Raw genomic sequence first — 19264 nt, 5'->3', positions numbered from 1 at the left:
AAAAGTGGGTGGGGGGAGGCTACTAACGTGTTTCATGAGTTAACAAGCAAAAAAAAAAAAGGCCTTAAGCCAATTTTCTGGTGCCACTTTCTGGTTTCTTCAGCTGACAAGAAAAAAAAAAGTACAAGAAAAAAAAAGGTCTTCAGTGCAATGATAGTAAATGATTGATGAATGATAGAATGGTACATGGTTGTAGTGTTGACTCGTTGGATCCATTGGCCTAGAAAGAGATTGAGAGAGATAATAATTAGAGTAAATACATCTTTGTAAGTTTAGCAGCTCGCTGAACTCGGTGACAATCCTCGGTCAGAAATCTTGTTTCAAAGTCGACTTCGAAGTTTGTGACAGTTTCCTCCTGACAAACGAGGACTCCATCCCGAAACGTCTCCCTCTTCACGGTTTGCTTGTTGTTCTTCACTCTCCCTGTGCAAGCTCCTTCTAAGTCGTTCGTAGTAAGTGGCACGTCTACTTCCTTCCCAGTTGACTTTGCGCAATTTGGTGACACCACTGGTTTGCCGGTTTTTGTCAGCGGGATGTTTTATCACTATTCGGTACTCCCTCTCTTTTCCTTCCTGGAAGACCTTCGTGCCTTGCGCATTGTACCATGTAGCGGTACTGTGCTCCCTAACTTTGACAGGCAGTCCCACTAGTGTACGGTGTACATCCAGGCTTCCGATCTCCTTTCCTAGCTGGACGCGTCTGATAATCGTTAGAAGCACATCGCCAGATCCATCACCAGGGCCATCTGACTCAGTCACATCCTCGGATGTACTGTCCGCCGCCCGATGTTCTGCCTCCTGTAGGGCCCACATCCCTCTTGCTTTGCCCGACAGAGGTGTTTTACGCCCCTCCTCGACGTACTGACGGGTAATGGGTGATACTCTAATTACATGTACTTGCTCATCTCCATCTTCGTCATCTCTTCCGGCATCTCTGGTTGGGGTGACATTCGAGGGCTGCTCCCGCACCTCTGTCTCCTTTCATTAGAGTAGCTACAAACAGACCCATTCTCCCTGGTTCCCCAGTCTCATGACTCTTCCGCAGTGGGCTTGTCCTCTGCCGTGGACTCCTGCTTCTGGGGGTCCTCCTATGTGGACTTCTCCTTTGGGGGCTCCTCCCTCTGCCCATAGACTTTTTCCCGCTTGCATGTCATGGTGTGTCTTCTCGTGGACCCGAACGTTTTCAGTTCTGCCCTAACACGTTCATGGCACTCAAAATGCCGAGGATGCCTGTGCTGGCTGTCTATGTGCCTCTGCAGACTCCGATGGTGGCCAAAATACTGCTGACATGTATAGTTCTTGAAGTTCCCATGTTGACATGAAGTTTTTGTTTTTTTCTGTATTTTGTTTTCTAAGAGTCTGCAAGTTATTATGCAGTTATAATGATAATGATAATAATAATGATAAGAATAATAATAAAGGACATTTATATTGCGCAGCTGCTATGATAATATACTCCACTGCGCAGTACAAAATAACGTACAAACTTACAAGAAATTCAAACATACAATAGGCCTACATTACTTCAAGAGATTACTTTTTGACCTGACCTTACGCTCATTAATTGTAACTGCTTGTCTTACACACAAAGGGAGATTATTCCATAGTTTTGGTGCAGCACACAAAAATTCCATGTCACCAAGAGTAACTTTGGATTTCCCTGATGGATATTTTAATAATGTTTGATCCCGTGACCTTCGGAAGTGATAAGATGTTTGAAATAATGTTTTTAACTCTACAAGTTCCTGTATGTACACTGGTGCTGTACCATGAATAGCTCTATATGAATTATATATACAATCAACAGTTTTAAATCTGATTCTCTGCTTTACAGGCAACCAATGTAATGCACGTAATAATGGACTACAATGACAAAAACAAGAATTGCAAACTAATCTAGCACATGCATTTTGCACCTTTGCAGTTCACCTAATTGATTTATATGAAAGTGTAAAAGAATTCCCCTAAAGATATGTTTCTTTTTCAAATGAAACGAGTGAAATGTTGCATTTTTTTCGCTATTTCAGTTACCATAAAGTTCACAATGAGCATATCATTTAAAAAAAAAAAAAATCTTTTTATGGCTTGAAATGATGTCTCTATACATGTGAGCCTTGATATTATTCATTGGTTGTGATCCATCCCATGGTATTGGTAGGGTTTCCAGTTAGTGGTGCTTCCCAGCTCACTGCTTGCCATGATCAGCAGAAGTCAGCGCCATCCACCCTTGGTGACAAATGCTGAAAAGGTCAGTAAAGATACATCAGCCTCCATTTTGTTCTTCAGTGCAATTTGAGTTTTTTTCTTCAGTGCAATTTAGTTTAGTTTGCTCAAGGTAACTGGGCATATTCCATTGTTTGTTTCTCCCCTAAAAATTAATTGAAATTTGTGCCAAAGGTATCAGAAGGTTTCTCTAATTTTACTGCATGCTGTCACAACTTAATTTGTTTCAATTTGACCAACTGCTTCAAATTGTTATTCTTTTCTCAATATCAAAATATTTCCTGATGTCTTAGTCTGAAAATCTCTCTTAAAAGGTTCCATTATCACTAGGGATACCAGTTTTCAGGCAAAAGCCTGAACTTATTCCCTGGTAGCATCAAATTTCTTAGCCCTCTTGTACAAAGTAGCCTCACGTACAACATGAAGATTTATATCTGACCCTCTCTTTCATTCTAACCAGCATCCTTGCTTTATGTTAGTTTGCATGCTTACAGCATTGCTTGATTTTTATACAATAGTTATTGTGTAAATTCAGTATTTTAGACATGTATTGTGATCATTACCAGAAAGATGGCTGCTAAATGTGTAAAGTCTTGTTTTAACATAGTAACATTCTTCATCATGTGTTGGCTTTCTAGCTTCCCAGCCCTATCGTTTCTCGGCATGAATTCTCTTTTAATGCAAAAAGGAATCATGGCTATGTTCTAATTTTAGTTTTAAGGTACAGACAAATAGTAGCTTTACCACTTTCACTTATTGCATTCTTTCATGTATCCAACTAACAAGTGTTTGTGGTGTCGTAGTTTAACCTCATTTGTTTATCTGTGTGTTTGATAGCGTTATGTAAGAATCTTTCTGATGTGTATTTTCCTCAACAACATAAATGCTGTACATCCCATGGGAAAGGATGGTGACATTCTACTACACAGGAAAAGAAAAGAAATGTGCAAATAAATGACTCTATCTTTTATGTCACGCCTAACAGACGTAAGATTGAATGAGCTGAGTTAGATCTCATATGAAATTGATAAATGGCAACATTGGTATTGCATCTAGTTCATGTGTGTTTCTTAAGTTTGTTTGTATCATGAAATTATATCCATTGCAACTTAACTCTCACACGTGGTAGAAGAGAGAGTCTCATCATGATGTAGTAGTTGTGCATTGCTGTGGCTTTTAGATAAACATATCGTTAGTGTGCGTGGGTGACTAACATTCAATACTAGAGGTGATGGTGCCCTTTTTTCATCGCTGTGTAGGGAGAGTATGTGCTGAGCATTGGCAGAATCTTCCACAAACTTCGGCTGCACAGTGAGAAGAAGACAATCTCGGTGACCAGGTACCGACCGAGGTCAGTGTCAAAGGTCACGGGGATCAAGTTTTAACTTTTGTTAAAGTAACGAGGAGACATTGCGGTTCATGTGGCATAATGTTGTGAGCTGACTGTCGCTACAGTGTACCCAATATTTCTCATTGTGTACCGTATTGGCTTTAGATCTGCTCTTTTGTACTCGCTGTGTCATACGGGAGAACCGTTTTCAACTAATAATGTATAGATAAAATTATATTTGTTGTGTACATTTTTTTTTCTCTATCGAAACAAAAAGAAGAGAGCGTACACATAGTTTGGTACATTCAATTGTTAACTTTGTTGCTGTTTGCTGATATCTTCAGTTGAGAACCAAGCATCATTAATGCTTTGCAGAGTGTGTCACTGATACATATGTGTTTGCTTGTTGCATATAATTATACCCCCGCCAAACGAAGTTTGAAGGGGGTATATAGGAATCAGCGGACGGTCGGGCGGTCGGGCGGTCGGGCGGGCGGTCGGGCGGTCGGTCCGTTGCAAATCTTGCGTCGCGAACTACTTCCTCAGTTTTCAACCGATTCCCATAAAACTTGGCACAGATGTGTGCCTTGGGTTGTAGATGTGCAAGACGTATTTTTTGACAGTACCCAAAAGTACGTTGCCATGGTAACGGCATATTATGGGCAAAAATGGGTACAAATCTTTCGTCGCGAACTCCTCCCACAGTTTTTGATCAATTTTTATGTAATTAGGTACAGATGTTCATCTGAATATGTTAATGTGCAAGACACATATTTCCGCAGTGGCAAAAAGTGCGTTGCCATGGTAACGGCATGTTATTGGTAAAATATAGGGCAAAATGCTTCATGGCAAAACTGCTTCATCAGTGTTCTTCCAATTCTCATGGAATTCATATTGAATGTTTGTCTTAGGATATAGGTCAGCGTGACACATTTCTTGACAGTGACAAAAAGTATGTTGCCATGGTAACAGCTCACATATTATGAGCCAAAATGATGGAAAATTTTGTGTTGCAAACTACTTCCTCAGTTTTTGCCCAATTTCCATGAAACTTGGTACAGATGTGTGCCTTTGGTTGTAGATGTGCAAGACGCATTTTTCGACAGTACCCGAAAGTACGTTGCCATGGTAACGGCATATTAATGGCAGAAGATCAAGGAAAGATCTTGCGGATTTAACTACTTCCTCAGTTTTTTGACCAAAGCTTATGAAATGTTGTTTTGACCAAAGCTTATGAAGTGTTGTTTGGCGGGGGTATAACCAGTCGCTGTAGCGACATTTCTAGTTATTATGCTGATACTAGTCAGGTTTGAATACCAAGGTACAGCATAATCTTTATGTTTCTGACACAAATCAGGGAACAATTTTCCACTCAAATTTGATTAGCATTTCAGCTGATTAACAATATGTCAAATGGTGTCCTGTACACTTCTGTGGAAGAAAACTGCTCCACAAAAGTTAGTTTGTTTAGCAGTGGTGTAAAAATGCATAGCAAATTGCGATGAATTACAAGGAAAATTATTCCCTGCAGATGGTGTTGGTGAACATAACTTCATTCTCTTTTTGCAGTTCATGAAATTGAGTGAATGTATCATGGACTCTGGTTTACTTTATACACTGATTTGATGGCTGCACTCAAACAGAAAAAACTTCTTTTCTTTATAACTTTATAAACTTCTGTTCTTTATACTTTACTTCCTCTTTTTCTGCTTCAATAATTTTTTCTCCATCTTTTCCACTTTCCCCCTCTCACTTCGTATTCTTCAAAGTCTGATCAGACTTGTGAAACTATTCTGCAAATATCCCTTTCTTATCGTTGAATCTGCTGTACTTACAACTTGTCAAAGGGTGCGTTCGAGCGCTCTAAAGCGAACCAAAGCGAACTGAACCAAAGCGTACCGTACCAAACTGTGTCAGTTTTGGAGCGTTCGAGCGCTCTGTGGAGAAAGCGTACCTCACAAGTTATTTTTAGTAAAGGTCACGCTTGTTTGTAGCAAGAATGTCATTCACCTGGCGCTTGAACTACTTACAGCTGTCCCGAACAAAGAGAATGATGTCTTTGCATTGTGACGTATGCGCATAATACGCGCATGCTTTACAACGAACTTTTGGTACGCTTTGGTACGCTTTTGGAGCACATTGGGAAGTGGTCCAATTTTGGCTCGGTACAGGATGGTACGGTACACTTTAGGAGCGTTTGAGTGCTCCTCTGGCGCAGGTACGGTACGGTACAGTTCGCTTTAGGAGAGCGCTCGAGCGCACCCTATAACTGATGAAGTGATTTCATCATGGTAAATTTTCACTGCTTGTGATTAAAGTAAAAAATCAATCTATGATTGCCAGCATTTTGTTTGGGTTTTTCTTAACCCTAAAAAGACTGGGCTATTTTGGTAGCTCGAAAGACTTGGGGGGGGGGGGCCTAAAGGGCCCCCCCTTAAGATCTCGGCCGTGGATCGCGCGATCGCCGCGGAAATTTGCACAATGGTAGTGTGCGATGTAATCTACAAGTTCGTATATTTAAATTTTACAAAATAGTCTTCTTTTATTTCATTTTGATTAATTATGCTAATTTATGCGAGAAATCAGACTCTTTGATCTAAATAAGTAAATAAAGCTCCAAAAGTGCTCATTTTTGGTCTAATTATTCTTTGTGGCATTCTTAGCAAATGTACTTGAAAAAAAATTCGGTATCAAAATCAATTTCTTATTTATTTCATTGTTTTATGAATTTCTTATGCATTTCTTTGTTTTTTCGACCTTTTGTTTTCGTTGTTTTTTTAAACAAAATTTGTGGCAGACACTTTTTGAAGCATAATACTCCTAAAACAAATTAATATTAGCCATTGAGAGCAAAAATAAGCATATTTATATGAACCATGTGAAAAAACTCAATTTGCATTGACTTTGTACACAAAATCACATTTTTGAGTCATTTTCAGCCTCGCGTGCATGTACAAAAAGTTATGTAACTTCAGAACCATACCCCCGGGCGTCACAAATTTGGCATCAAAATGTGCGGGAAACTCGAAAGAAAAAAGTCATAGAGCATCGCGGCGAGAGCATTGCGTGTTGCAGAGTAATCGCGCGAAATGTCGAGGGGGGGGCCTTTTAGGCCCCCCCCCCAGTCTTTTTAGGGTTAAAGTGTCAGTAGAACCCAGTTTTGTGTTTGATCCAGCGCCCTCTTTGATTAAAAAAAAGAGTTGTTCTTTTGATTTATTTTGCAGACACCCTTCTCTGTGTGACCCAATCCAGTACACCTACCAGCTGTGGTCAGCCCAAAATGAGGGCTACACCCCGATTGTAACCACCTTTAGACATGAGGTCATAGAAGGATACAACTGGAACTATCTAGATAACTACATCTCCTCGCATGACAGTGATTTCACCCTGGTTGATGTGAGTATCCTGTAGAAACTATAACATCATATATACTGTAAAATTTGTGATACACAAGTAACCAATTCGAAACAAGACTAGACAGACATATAACTTGGTTTTGTGTGAGCATTTCTGATATTCTGTTCTTTCTCATGTGTAGCCACTACCGGTAGAGATCATCTTTACATGCACATTTGTTCATGTCTTTGTATTTTTTCTCTGACAAGAAATAATGCCTGTATCTTTAACAGTGTTGCTTGATGGCAATCAAAATCACTTCTTGGACTGTCATTTCTTTTTTTTTTTCCCCACTCCGTGATGCAGTCCCTCAAGTTTTGGCGGAGTCGGTTCCTTTTGATCCCGAACACACCCGTGCTCATGAAACGCTTTGCTGAGGAAAGGGGAAACGTGACCCTCGACCCATCGTCTTGTGAAGAGGACCCAGCCTTCCGGCATTTCCAGATCGAGGCCTTCCTGCGGTTCATTGAGATCCTGAATGGCATTCGTAGACAGACCAGCACATCAAGAGGACCCAAGGTAGAGCCATGGGATAGACATGTGGCATGTGTGCCTTAGACATGTGATGTGCATGTGGCAGACAGGTTTTTACACAATTTATGCAATTAAATGGATCACAGGTACAGTGTAGCTCCATGATGATGATAATAATTCAATATCTATATAGCGCCTATCACATTTAATGTCTGTAAGCACTAGGTAAACAAAAAGAGAAAGGAAGAAGGTACAGTTTCAGAATGGTAATAGACATGAGACATGAGACTATTCAATGAACAAATAAGTTTTTATTAACCAAGGATTTAGATTTTTCTGTTGAGCCAATTTTTTTTATACATTCATGTAGATTGTTCCAAAGCTGAGGGGATGCTGACTGAAAAGATTGTGAACCGCAGTATTCAGGCCTTCTAGTTCATGTCCAGTTAGTACACCTCATGGCCATTTTTTAAAGGGGAAACACTCGTATTATCAAAATGACTTGTATGCTATTATTGCCACCCTCAGGTAGGTACACCATCTGGCCGTCAGACCCCAAGCTCAGGGGACCTGGCCCACCCAGCTAACCGGTCCTCTCCTTGTCAGGGGAGTGACACAAGGCAGAGACACCACAGTGGGGCGAGGAGTAATCAGGGTAGTCCAGCGCCCCACCCTGCCAGCCACACCCACTCTGAGCCCATGACGCTATCCCTGTCCACACCACTACAGGTCATTGCAACAGCTATGGTAGACCCAGAGTAAGTACCACATATTCATTGCTTTCAGCTGTAAAAGGGCTGGTTCTATATGTTCAAATTTTCAGTAGTAACTGCTGTATGTGACATGATTATGTCACATACATGGGCGGTGAGTTATCTCAGTCCGTAGCGTGTCTGCCTTACGATCCAAAGGACCCTGGTTCAATCTTTGGGTTCAACTGAGCAATGTTGTGTGTAATCATATAGTCCCCTCTAGTAAGAGACAAAATACTCTGTCCCTTGGATAGGACATAAAGTGGAGGTCCCATGTGTGAGAGAGTACACAACTCATGCATGTAAAAGATTCCGCTTCATCTATTCACCACAAAGAGTAGGGTGTTTAACCCAGTGAAGTGGTCCTGCCTAACATCCAACTGGACCCCATGGAATACTAATTATTGCAGCTGAATATGGGCTATCCAGCCATCTTCTGAGATGTTTCAGGTTCTAAAAGGCAATTATATGAGTGTTTGAATATACGATAAAGAATTACAGTGATTGAATGAGAAGGATAGATTGAAGTGTGCAATTCACCATGCCACACCACAGGAGCCCTGCCTACATCCAGGCTGGACAATCCCCTGTCTCTCCTTCACTGTGTTTTGCCTTGTGCAGGGCTGCCAATTACTGTCTTTTACTTTGAATGCTTTGTGTTGTTTTTTCTTTTTAAAGAATTCAAAACTATTCTGTCAATTGGAAAGTGTATTGTTGTTGTTTTTTCTGAAACTTCATTCAGCATTCTTGGCCTGTGCAATTTTGCTATCTTTAAACCGTAATGTGATTTTTGCCTTCAAAGTACAAGCATGTATGTTGGGGTTTTTTTAGCTCACCTGAGCCAAAGGCTCAAGTGAGCTATTGCGATCGCCCTTCGTCCGGCGTCCGTCGTGCGTCGTGCGTCGTGCGTCGTCCGTCGTCCGTCGTCCGTCGTCCGTCGTCCGTCGTGCGTCGTGCGTAAACTTTTTACATTTTCATCTTCTTCTTGAAAACCCCAAGACCGATTTTCATCAAACTTGGCAGGTAGCATCCCTAGGGGGTTAGGAACTCAATTTGTTAAAATGGGCACCATGACCCACCCAGGGGGCCCCCAGGGGGGCCCAAACCCCCCCAAAATTAAGGAATCTTTAAAAATCTTCTTCTCTAGAACCAGAAGTGATAGAGCTAAGTTAATACTATGAGTTAGTTCATTGATGACTTTAGTTTCAAGTTTGTTCATGGCAGAATCAGGGATGCCCCCCTTGGGACCCAGGGGAGGGGGGTGGGGAGGGGTTCTAATGGGGCCTAAATTGTACATTTTCATCTTCTTCTTGAGAACCCCATGACCCATTTTCACCAAACTTGGCAGGTAGCATCCCTAGGGGGTTAGGAACTCAATTTGTTAAAATGGGCACCATGCCCCACCCAGGGGGCCCCCAGGGGACCCCCAGGGGGCCCAAATCCCCCCAAATTAAGGAATCTTTAAAAATCTTCTTCTCTAGAACCAGAAGTGATGGAGCTAAGTTAATAATATGAGTTAGTACATTGATGACTGCAGTTTCAAGTTTGTTCATGGCAGAATCAGGGGTGCCCCCCTTGGGACCCAGGGGAGGGAGGTTAGGAGGGGTCCTAATGGGGCCTAAATTGTACATTTTTATCTTCTTTTTTAGAACCCCATGACCCATTTTCACCAAACTTGGCAGGTAGCATCCCTAAGGGGTTAGGATCTCAATTTGTTAAAATGGGTACCATGTCCCACCCAGGGGGCCCCCAGGGGGCCCAAACCCCCCAAATGAAGGAATCGTTAAAAATTTTCTCTAGAATCAGAAGTTATACAGCTAAGATAATACTATGAGTGAGTACATTAATGACTGTAGTTTCGAGTTTGTTCATAGGAGATCCAGGGGTGCCCCTCTTGGGGGCAGGGGTGGGGGGGGGGGGGGTTGGTTAGGAAGGTCCAAATGGGGGCCTGAATCGTACATTGTCATCTTCTTCCTGAAAACCTCATGATAGATTTTCGTCAAACTTGGCAGGTAGCATCCTTAGGGGGTCAGGATCTCAATTTATCAAAATGGGCACCATGCCCCACCCAGAGGACCCCAGGGGGCCCTCAATTCCCCAAATTAAGGAATCTTTAAAAATTTGGGCCCTTATTGTACATTTTCATCTTCTACTTCAGAATGCCTGGTCAAATTTTGGTAGAGCTGTGAATAATTTAGATTAGTGACTTCGTGAAAGGTGAACTTGCGATACTCAGGTGAGCGCTAGACCCGCGGGTCTCTTGTTTCATTGAATTGCTGTATGTTGGTTAATAGGTTATCTTTGTTGTTTTGTTTTTTTAACTACAAAGTTTGGCATCCCTGCTGTTGTTCCATGCAAACACATGGTTCTATTCCTTCTTTTTTTTTGTGTTTCTGTAAAGCAGTAATTCTTTTCACGAGGTGTGTAATGTCACCTTTTTGATAGGCATGGTGTGAGATTCCTCCCGCCTGGACAGAAGGGACTTCCCCCAAATTGCTTTATGGCGGCAGAGGCGGTGGCCTGGATTCAGAGGTCACTCAGTGGGGAAGTGTCCATGTCAGAAGCTCTGGAGGTGTTGAAGGTAGGCAGGTGTATGGAGAAATAACCTAATCAGGGCCCTGTTTTCTCAAAAGATAAAATTGATTCTAAATATCCTTACCACACAGGCTGCCATAGACTTACAGTTGAGATCAACTATATATTATCAGTTCTAACTCTTCATAAAACAGAGCCCTGATGATGTAGCTGTATTAGCCTTCTGTGTGCCACTTTATATTACCTGCCCGTAGGTTTATGTGTGAAATTTGTACATATCTGACAATTGCCACAGAAATGGTTACTGTAAAACGAGGAATGTTCGCCTGCATTTTAATTTCGCAAGCGCCAAGATTCACGAAAATAAAATGCATGCGAAAGTTCTTGCCTACACTGTATGCATTGCACACCAGTGGCAATTGCGAAAATTTCATGCCGCAAAAGAGGCCATCGGCTCCAATTCGCAAAAATGTAATGCCGCAAATATATCATGTTATACAGTAAATAGAATACAGTGTTTATCATATTTTTTTTTTGTATTCAAATTACTGATGGATATTTCTCAAAAGAATTTTTTAAATTATTTTTTTATTGCAAGTGATTGACAAGTTGCCCTACATCAATGTAAATTAAAAGAACAAACTCAACAAAAGAATTTCATCAATTTTTATAATGCGTTATGCTGGTGCTTAAGAAACAATCATGGTGAACGTACGTTTGCACCTGCATAACCAAACTAAAGTACAAAATGTATGTGGTGTTTTGTTAGCTTACATTCCAAAGTCAGTCTAAGTCCCCAAGAAGTACTTTAACATGCCCACCCAATTTTCCTGTTTTGCAGAACATGAATGAGAGTAGACTCATTCAGTATGCATCGGGAGAACCCCACATTCCTTTCGTCAATGGATTCTACGTGTATTGCCTGATGCTGCCAGAGAATGTACCAGCCATGACTGACCCCACCAAACCCTCACATTCGTGGCGGGACCACATACCCCTGATGGCAGCCAATTCAGAGTTCACCAGCCGCTGGTTTGAGGTGAGAGGCTTGCTAGAGTCCATTCACCCACTTCACATGAATATTCCCAGTTGTTGAAAGTCAGTTTAATGAACACAGCTTAAATGCACCTTGAGTGCTCATTATGTATTTGTTTTTTAGTGTACATCAATGTACTTCTCCGCCACAGCGACTGCAATGGATTCTACTTATAGTGTTTGCAAACAAAAGTGTCATTTTGTTATGAAATGGACTCCAGAACTTTCATCACCATGGGCAGGGAAGTTCAATTTAGAAGCTGTGATTTATATTTACCTGTTAATACATTATTATGGTCATGATATGTAAACTGCAAACCTCTGTCACATCAGCAGGTCTGTTAGAGACATGTTCTTGTAGTATGCAAAGGATCGCTTTTGTATTACGGTCGAAACCAATTCAAGCTCTTTATGCCGTAATGGAGTTCATGATGTTTAGTTTACATTAGGCTCTATTTCTAGCAATGCTTTTGTTAGTAGGCAAAATACGAATGCCTATATATTGTTAACAGATGTTGTCAAATATTGTTGATTTGATATACTAACGTATCAGTCCTTTCGTCATTTGATCTTAGTGTATTACTGATTCTCAAATCTTCAGTCGTGTAAGCCATAAATAGGCAGTGATAAAGGTGTGTGGTGATACCATACAGGGTAATTTAAGTGCCAGTCGTGAGCTGGATCTCCTAGTCATTGCTACATGGTTTCAGTGAGAACAGTCCTTTCTGACTTTTCACAAAGGTTGCTGTCATGGAGGAGTCGCTATGGAAACAAAGAGGATCGGAGGCAGGACCCAGCAGCGGTGTGGGCCTCATGACACCAGAGGGCTTCCACCGCCAATCTCCCTGGAGTGCCCGAGAACGGGATGGACGCTGGCAGGGCTTCGGGTTGGGAGCTGGATTCTCCACAACTCCAAACAGAGGTGATTTGATTGTCGGGTTTTTTTTTGGGGGGGGGGGGCCGGGTGGAGAGGAGGGGTAGTATTTCTCCATGATATTTCACTTACATGATTCTAACTGTGCACCTTACTGCTTGAAATGCAATGTGATGGTTGTGTGGAGCCTTCTTTATTGTCATTTGCCATCATAGTCTCCTTAGATATGTCACTGTTCAAGGATTTCATTGTAGTCATGTTTGTTCCATCAAGTTTTGTTTATTTTTATGATACCTGTTACCTACGTGTGATGCCTGTATGTGTTTTTCTGTTCTTATGGATCCATGTTTCTACTTTTAGATTCAGTTTAGGGCTAGTTTGTTCAGAACTTTCAGGAAGTAGATCCTTCATTTGAGACAAATTACAGAGGAAACTCAACAGGGATAAAATTGGCTCTTTTTATGGCATGAATCGTGAAGCAATTGTCAAAGAGATTTCTGAAAATTGAATAATATTTATCATGTAAGTAAAAAAAAAAAATTATATAACAGTGACCAAAGTAATACCAGAATTTGATCAGAAGCACATTTGTGTAGATTACATGTCCTCATGAGAAAATTATTTTGTGATTAGTACAAATATTGAATATATCTACATTCTATGTATATTTCTCTTTCAACAAAACCCACTGTCTTTTCCTGTATTTTATGTTTGATCATAGATGATAGTGGAAAGGTGGGTTTTTTTTGTGTGTGTGTGATTAAATACTCTTTTTGCACAATGGGCCAGTGATGTTTTCAAAATGACTTACTTTCAGCATGTCTCCTTACCTCGAGACCTGCAGGGTTGTAATTCAAAATGACCATCTGACTAGTTGTTTTTTGAGAGATTTTTAAGATTCACAAGTGTGTATATGCCTCAGCCCCCAAAGGATGTTAGTGCCATTATGTTTTCAGTTGTCTATCAATCTGGGACAGACCTCGTTAAAGCAATTTAAGTATCTAGTGGATTTTGGGGGCACTTGGCTTAGGTGGTGACACAACATTTGCTCCTGTGACAGTTGCTCCGGTCTTAATTTCTCCAACCAAGGACTTAGTGTTAGTGTGAGAGGGTTTGAGGTTTAGTTTGATGTGAGTATTGAAATTAGGGTTGGGGTTATGTTTTATGGGTAGAATGTATGTTTGGCTCAGCATGAAGATATTTCATGGGAGCAATTGTCGCAGAAGCATATCATGGGACCGGCTCATGTATGCTACATGAGGTGTAAATGTACAGAGACAATTTTTGGCAAAATCCCTCAGGGTCAAAGGTGACTGAACTTTGGCAAATATGGCACTTTCAGCTGCAACTTCTTCTAAGAATGTCCAGTGACGATAATTGATAAGAGAATTAGAAATAAATGAACTTTTTGTCCCCGCCGAACGAGTTCGAGCATGGGACTATGAAACGGGCTCCGTACGTGTGTGTGTCCGTGTGTCCGTCCGTGTGTCCGTCCGTCCGTCCGTGTGTCCGTGTGTCCGTGTGTGCGTCCGTGTGTGATCAAAATCTTCAATTTGCTACTTCTCTGTCATTTATGAGCCAATTTTGATTCTGTTTGCTTTATATGATAGCACTACATGGGAGCTTTGAAACTTCTACACAGAATTTCAGTCGTGACCTTTGACCTTGACCTTTGACCTATATTGTACATTTTGCTACAAAATGCTACTCCTTCGCCATTTCTAACCCGATTTTGATTCCGTTTGCTTTATGTGATGGCACTAGGTGAGGGCTTCAAAACTTCTACACAGAATTTTGACCTTTGACTTCTTTGACCTTTGACCTTGATTTTTGACCTGTATTGTACATTTTGCTACAAAATGCTACTCCTTCGCCATTTCTAACCCGATTTCGATTCCGTTTGCTTTATGTGATGGCACTAGGTGAGGGCTTCAAAACTTCTACACAGAATTTTGACCTTTGACTTCTTTGACCTTTGACCTTGATTTTTTTACCTATATTGTACATTTTGCTACAAAATGCTACTCCTTCGCCATTTCTAACCCGATTTCGATTCCGTTTGCTTTATGTGATGGCACTAGGCGAGGGCTTCAAAACTTCTACACAGAATTTTGACCTTTGACTTCTTTGACCTTTGACCTTGATTTTTGACCTATATTGTACATTTTGCTACGAAATGCTACTCCTTCGCCATTTTTAACCCGATTTCGATTCCGTTTGCTTTATATGATGGCACTAGTTAAGGGCTTCAAAACTTCTACACAGAATTTTGACCTTTGACTTCTTTGACCTTTGACCTTGATTTTTGACCTATATTGTGCATTTTGCTACAGAATGCTACTCCTTCGCCATTTCTAACCCGATTTCGATTCCGTTTTCTTTATGTGATAGCACTAGGTGAGGGCTTCAAAACTTCTACACAGAATTTTGACCTTTGTCTTCTTTGACCTTTGACCTTGATTTTTGACCTATATTGTACATTGGCTACAAAATGCTACTTCCGGCGGGGACATATGTTACGCACCGCGTAATTTCTACTTTTCCTTGTATTTTAAAGGCTCAAAGTCAACTGAAACAATGCTAAGAGTTGAATCACAAAATAAGTTTAGTAGTCCATTCTTGTCAATTTGAGATATTTGCTATCAGTCATCCTGTAAAGCAAAGAGAATAATTAGAAAATATAATATAATTTAGTCATAACTTCAAGGATATTCTTTGTTGTGCAGCAAGTTAGGTATCATTGGAAAGGTTTCATTTTGCTCTATCTGATATAGGGACTTACATTAAAGTGTTTGAAAATGGCACTTACGTAACCCATTTTGCAATCAAGCTTGTCACATACACTCAATCTAGCCTTCAGGCCCCCGGAAACCAGGAACGTGATGCTGGAGATTGACTGCAACAAGACGGACCGTGTGGAGTGGTGCCATGTGAGCTACGATGGCACCTACAGGCCGGATCGGGTGTTTGACTTCCAGGTGGAGTGGCTAGTCTGCACTCCCAGTCTCCTGAATGATATGGTAGGCAGAGCTGGCTAGTCCCCACAATTCTGCAGGAGATTTTCCTTGAAAATTTTAGTGTCCAGTTATGTCTCGAACAAATAAGAGAGCTGCAAAGTCTCTGTAATTGTGCTTGAGGCTTCCTGCAAAAAAAAGAAAAGAATGATAATAATGATAAAAAAAAAAATCAGTATCCTTTTTGTAGTGGATATGAGAATGTAGAAATCTGCCAGATGCAGGAAGTATCTTTATCCCAATGATGCATTAACATGCAGGTATTGCCCTGATGGCTGTCTGAAATCTCCTTGACTTAAAGTGGTAAACATTCATACATGTAGCTCTGAGAGAATAAAAAGTTCGTGATTTGGGCATAATTTCTGCCTATCTCCCCGATTTCTCTATGGAACCTGCACGATTCTGATGTTTGCATATTGGCAGCCCTAAGCAGATTTTCTTTTCCATCTAGATTTTAATCAATTTCTGCATACACTATGTGTCATTTTAAGCTTGCGTTGACCATGCAAGAAAGGTTTGCATTGTAGCCACAGCTGCTGCATATTTGGAAAACTTGACACACTGCCACAATTAGTCCCATTCTGGTGGAATAACCATCTTCTGCCGTGCAAAAACTTTGAAGTGTCAGTTAGCACAGAAAAGAGTCATATCTATGATTATTTAGCATATAAAGATAGGTTTAACAAAGCATTAATCGATGTCTCTCAACATGTCACCGCCACTGCAGCTGCAAGGTTGGTCAAGGAAAGCCAACACCTTTGGATTCCACCTGGTACCTGCCCCCACCGACCCCTTCCACCAGCATCCAGACTTTGCCAACCCCTTGCGCTGCCCCCTCTTCATCCCCCTGGCCATTCAGTCCCTCACTCCCTGCCATCAGGAGGGGGGAACCAAGAACCTGCAGCCTGGTGACAAGTGCATCGACCTCTTCCAGGATCTGATCCTCAGAAAGTAAGCACCCATGTAACAGAGTTTTGAGTGCAAAATTTTACCTTTACAACAGCACCAATAAAATCTGTAAGTAGAAGTGATGTAGTACCCTTGATATGAGGATATGCTTTGTTCTGTTATACTGGTCTGAATGAGCCTAAACAAAACAAATACAGTGGAAACTCGATATAACGAGATGGTCGGGACCGAGTCATTTTCCTCGTTATAGCCGATATCTCGTTATATCAGTAGGCATAAAAGAAGGCATAAAATAAATACATTAATTTGCACATGTGGGACTACCCATCATATTTCAATCAATACTGATAACTTGATATTGTGTGTGAGGGAATTACTCACCTTTATGAGTAAGATGTTTTTCGCCAAGGAAATCCAATATCAAGAATGTACGTGTTTCTTATTAATTGTAGATGTTTGAATTTGTAAATTTATATAGCTTGCGATTGTATCAAGATCGTCTGTGGATTGGTATGTGGTTATCGTATGGGTGTGTGTTGTGTGGAAAGCTTGAATATGGTCTGCATTATGCTGTGTGTGTATGTGACACATTCTGTACATTACGACTGCGTGTGTGTGAAGACGGGGAATTCCCTAAGTAGAAGACCAATCACAGCATCAGATTGCCTCACACCTGCTAAACGTCATGATGATGTCATGTATACATATGGCCGTCCCACCCCATTTTCTGCATGTATCAGTGTGCGTGCACACACACACTTCACACGTACAACATGCAGTGCTAGCTGGAGTGCACTGAAGAAAATGATTATGTGTGTACAAGACAGTTTTTGGCGCATCAAGCCTTACAATCTCGGAAGATGATAGCACAGGCGAAGTAAAGCTTTACCGAAGGCATTTTGCTTTACCTCGCTATAGCAGGTTTGATTTACTATGTTTTTCTTTGTTTGGAAGTCACAAAATTTCTCTCGTTATAGCAGTTATTTCGTTATAGCCGATCTCGCTATAAGAGTAGCATTTTACATAGACTTGTGTGGAAGGAAATTTGGGACCGAGAAAATTTCCTCGTTATAACCGATATCTCGTTATAGCAGTGTTCGTTATACCGAGTTTCCCCTGTAACTGCTAACTTTGGTGTTTTCCAAAATAATATTTCAACCATATTGCTTATGGGAAGCATATCTTCTACTGATAGTCTTTGAAGAAGCGCAGTTTCCGGAGCATAATGGTTTACATGTGTGGGGTACTCTGCAAAGAAAATGGTATTGTAAAGTAAAAATCATCCCACCAAATGTGCAAATCAAAGTTTTCTATCAGTAGTGGCTGTGCATGTCAGTGATAGAGCAGAATTCTTGTTTGAAGTGATTCAGACCAATGTTGGTTTTACTTGATTTTTAGCAAATGGATGAACAAGAATGCAATGAAGATTACCCATGGATTGGATTACAACGGTATGACTGTATCGCATATTTCCCAAATCAAATGGTAACAATTCACAGTGTGTCATCTGGCATAAATTATAGCACAAGATAATATTGGTGCACATTTATGTCATTCAGCATTTTGTGAGATTTCAACAATGAGCCTTTGCATCTGTTTTTGTCTAGACATGGCTTCATTCTAGTTGGTGAAAGGCGCAAGAGCTCCTTCATTGGCTATGGCTTCCATTCTGGTGGCAAGTACAACCAGGCTGAGTACATCCACAAGTCCGGTGTCTGCTTTGTCACTCTGCTTAACAACGCTGAGGACCCAGCCCTGGCCCCTGGTACCCCATCCAGTGCTACCGGTCCGAGCGTACCGTGTGGGGTTGTGAAAGTGCCTCGCCCATCAGCGGGCGGAGGCGGGATGCCTGTCATGGTGGGGCGAGATGGTAACTTTGACATCGTCGACACCGCTGCCGATGAGCAGGGCGTGGAGGTGAGGGAGGAGCAGAGACGAATGAGGAGTGGAAGTATCCGAGAGGTCCGGGAGAAAAACCTCGAGGATGGCAACCCTACCCCGGTCAGCGTCGGTTTCCTCTGGTCCATGAACCACATGCTGACCAAGCGTTGGCGCTGCAGTGCCTGCGGGGACGAAAAGTTCTATGACAGCCTCATGCGCGACCTCATTGCAATCAGCTGTAACGTAGATGGAAGATTGACAGAGCTTTGGCAGCAGCATAAAGACTCTCTTCATCCTTAGAATGCATTAATAGAACATTTGACCATTCATCTAGTATTGCACGACAGAAATTATAAATGCAGCTGAGATTATAGAATTCGGTCCAAACATGAATCAGCTTTTTTCACATTCTTTCTTCTTCTCTTTTTTTGCAGGTGGTACAATCATTGTGATGCAAAGAGAGCACAATATTCCACCGTTGCATTTAGTAAATATGTACATTGTTATATATACAGAGAATATATATGAAAGACAAAGTAATGTGCAAACGTGGATGAAGAAATGATTCCCAACAAATGAGAGCTGAGTCTTTTCTGTTTTTGCTTGATGAAGAGAAATGAAGCAGAAACCAGAGAACATCTATAATAAAAAGAGAGAGTATTAAATGGGATGCCTAGAAATTGTGGCATGATCTGAATAATCAGCATGAAGTGAATGTTGCTTTGAGCAAATACAGCAGTGATAGGGTAACAAGTACAGAATTATTAATTACCGATTTATTATATTTATAGATTACAATCTATGTAGCAGCTTGTTTGTAGTTTTTCAACATCTTTTCTTTC

The 19264-nt window shown here is 41.1% G+C and overlaps 1 protein-coding gene across 1 annotated transcript in view; it reads left to right on the top strand.

The window, feature by feature from the left end:
* LOC139717869 (GATOR1 complex protein DEPDC5-like) overlaps window positions 1-18797 on the top strand; it is a 60829-nt gene extending 42032 nt beyond the window's left edge. Inside the window, exons 19-29 of the mRNA XM_071629358.1 lie at window positions 2158-2247; window positions 3482-3573; window positions 6777-6948; window positions 7255-7467; window positions 7951-8180; window positions 10620-10755; window positions 11551-11748; window positions 12486-12666; window positions 15472-15638; window positions 16360-16583; window positions 18149-18797. Of these exons, the coding sequence (XP_071485459.1) occupies window positions 2158-2247; window positions 3482-3573; window positions 6777-6948; window positions 7255-7467; window positions 7951-8180; window positions 10620-10755; window positions 11551-11748; window positions 12486-12666; window positions 15472-15638; window positions 16360-16583; window positions 18149-18722 (2277 nt within the window). The 3' untranslated portion in view covers window positions 18723-18797. The remainder of the gene's footprint in view (window positions 1-2157; window positions 2248-3481; window positions 3574-6776; window positions 6949-7254; window positions 7468-7950; window positions 8181-10619; window positions 10756-11550; window positions 11749-12485; window positions 12667-15471; window positions 15639-16359; window positions 16584-18148) is intronic.
* The last annotated feature ends 467 nt before the right edge of the window (window positions 18798-19264 follow it).

Source organism: Diadema antillarum, unplaced genomic scaffold (assembly GCF_040938485.1).
Source record: "Diadema antillarum isolate AM-2024a unplaced genomic scaffold, OU_Dant_1.0 scf00000084, whole genome shotgun sequence".
In the NCBI taxonomy this organism is placed as follows: Eukaryota; Metazoa; Echinodermata; class Echinoidea; order Diadematoida; family Diadematidae; genus Diadema; species Diadema antillarum.
The sequence above is the reverse complement of the archived record's forward strand: the minus strand, read 5'-3'. Positions and strand labels throughout refer to the sequence as shown.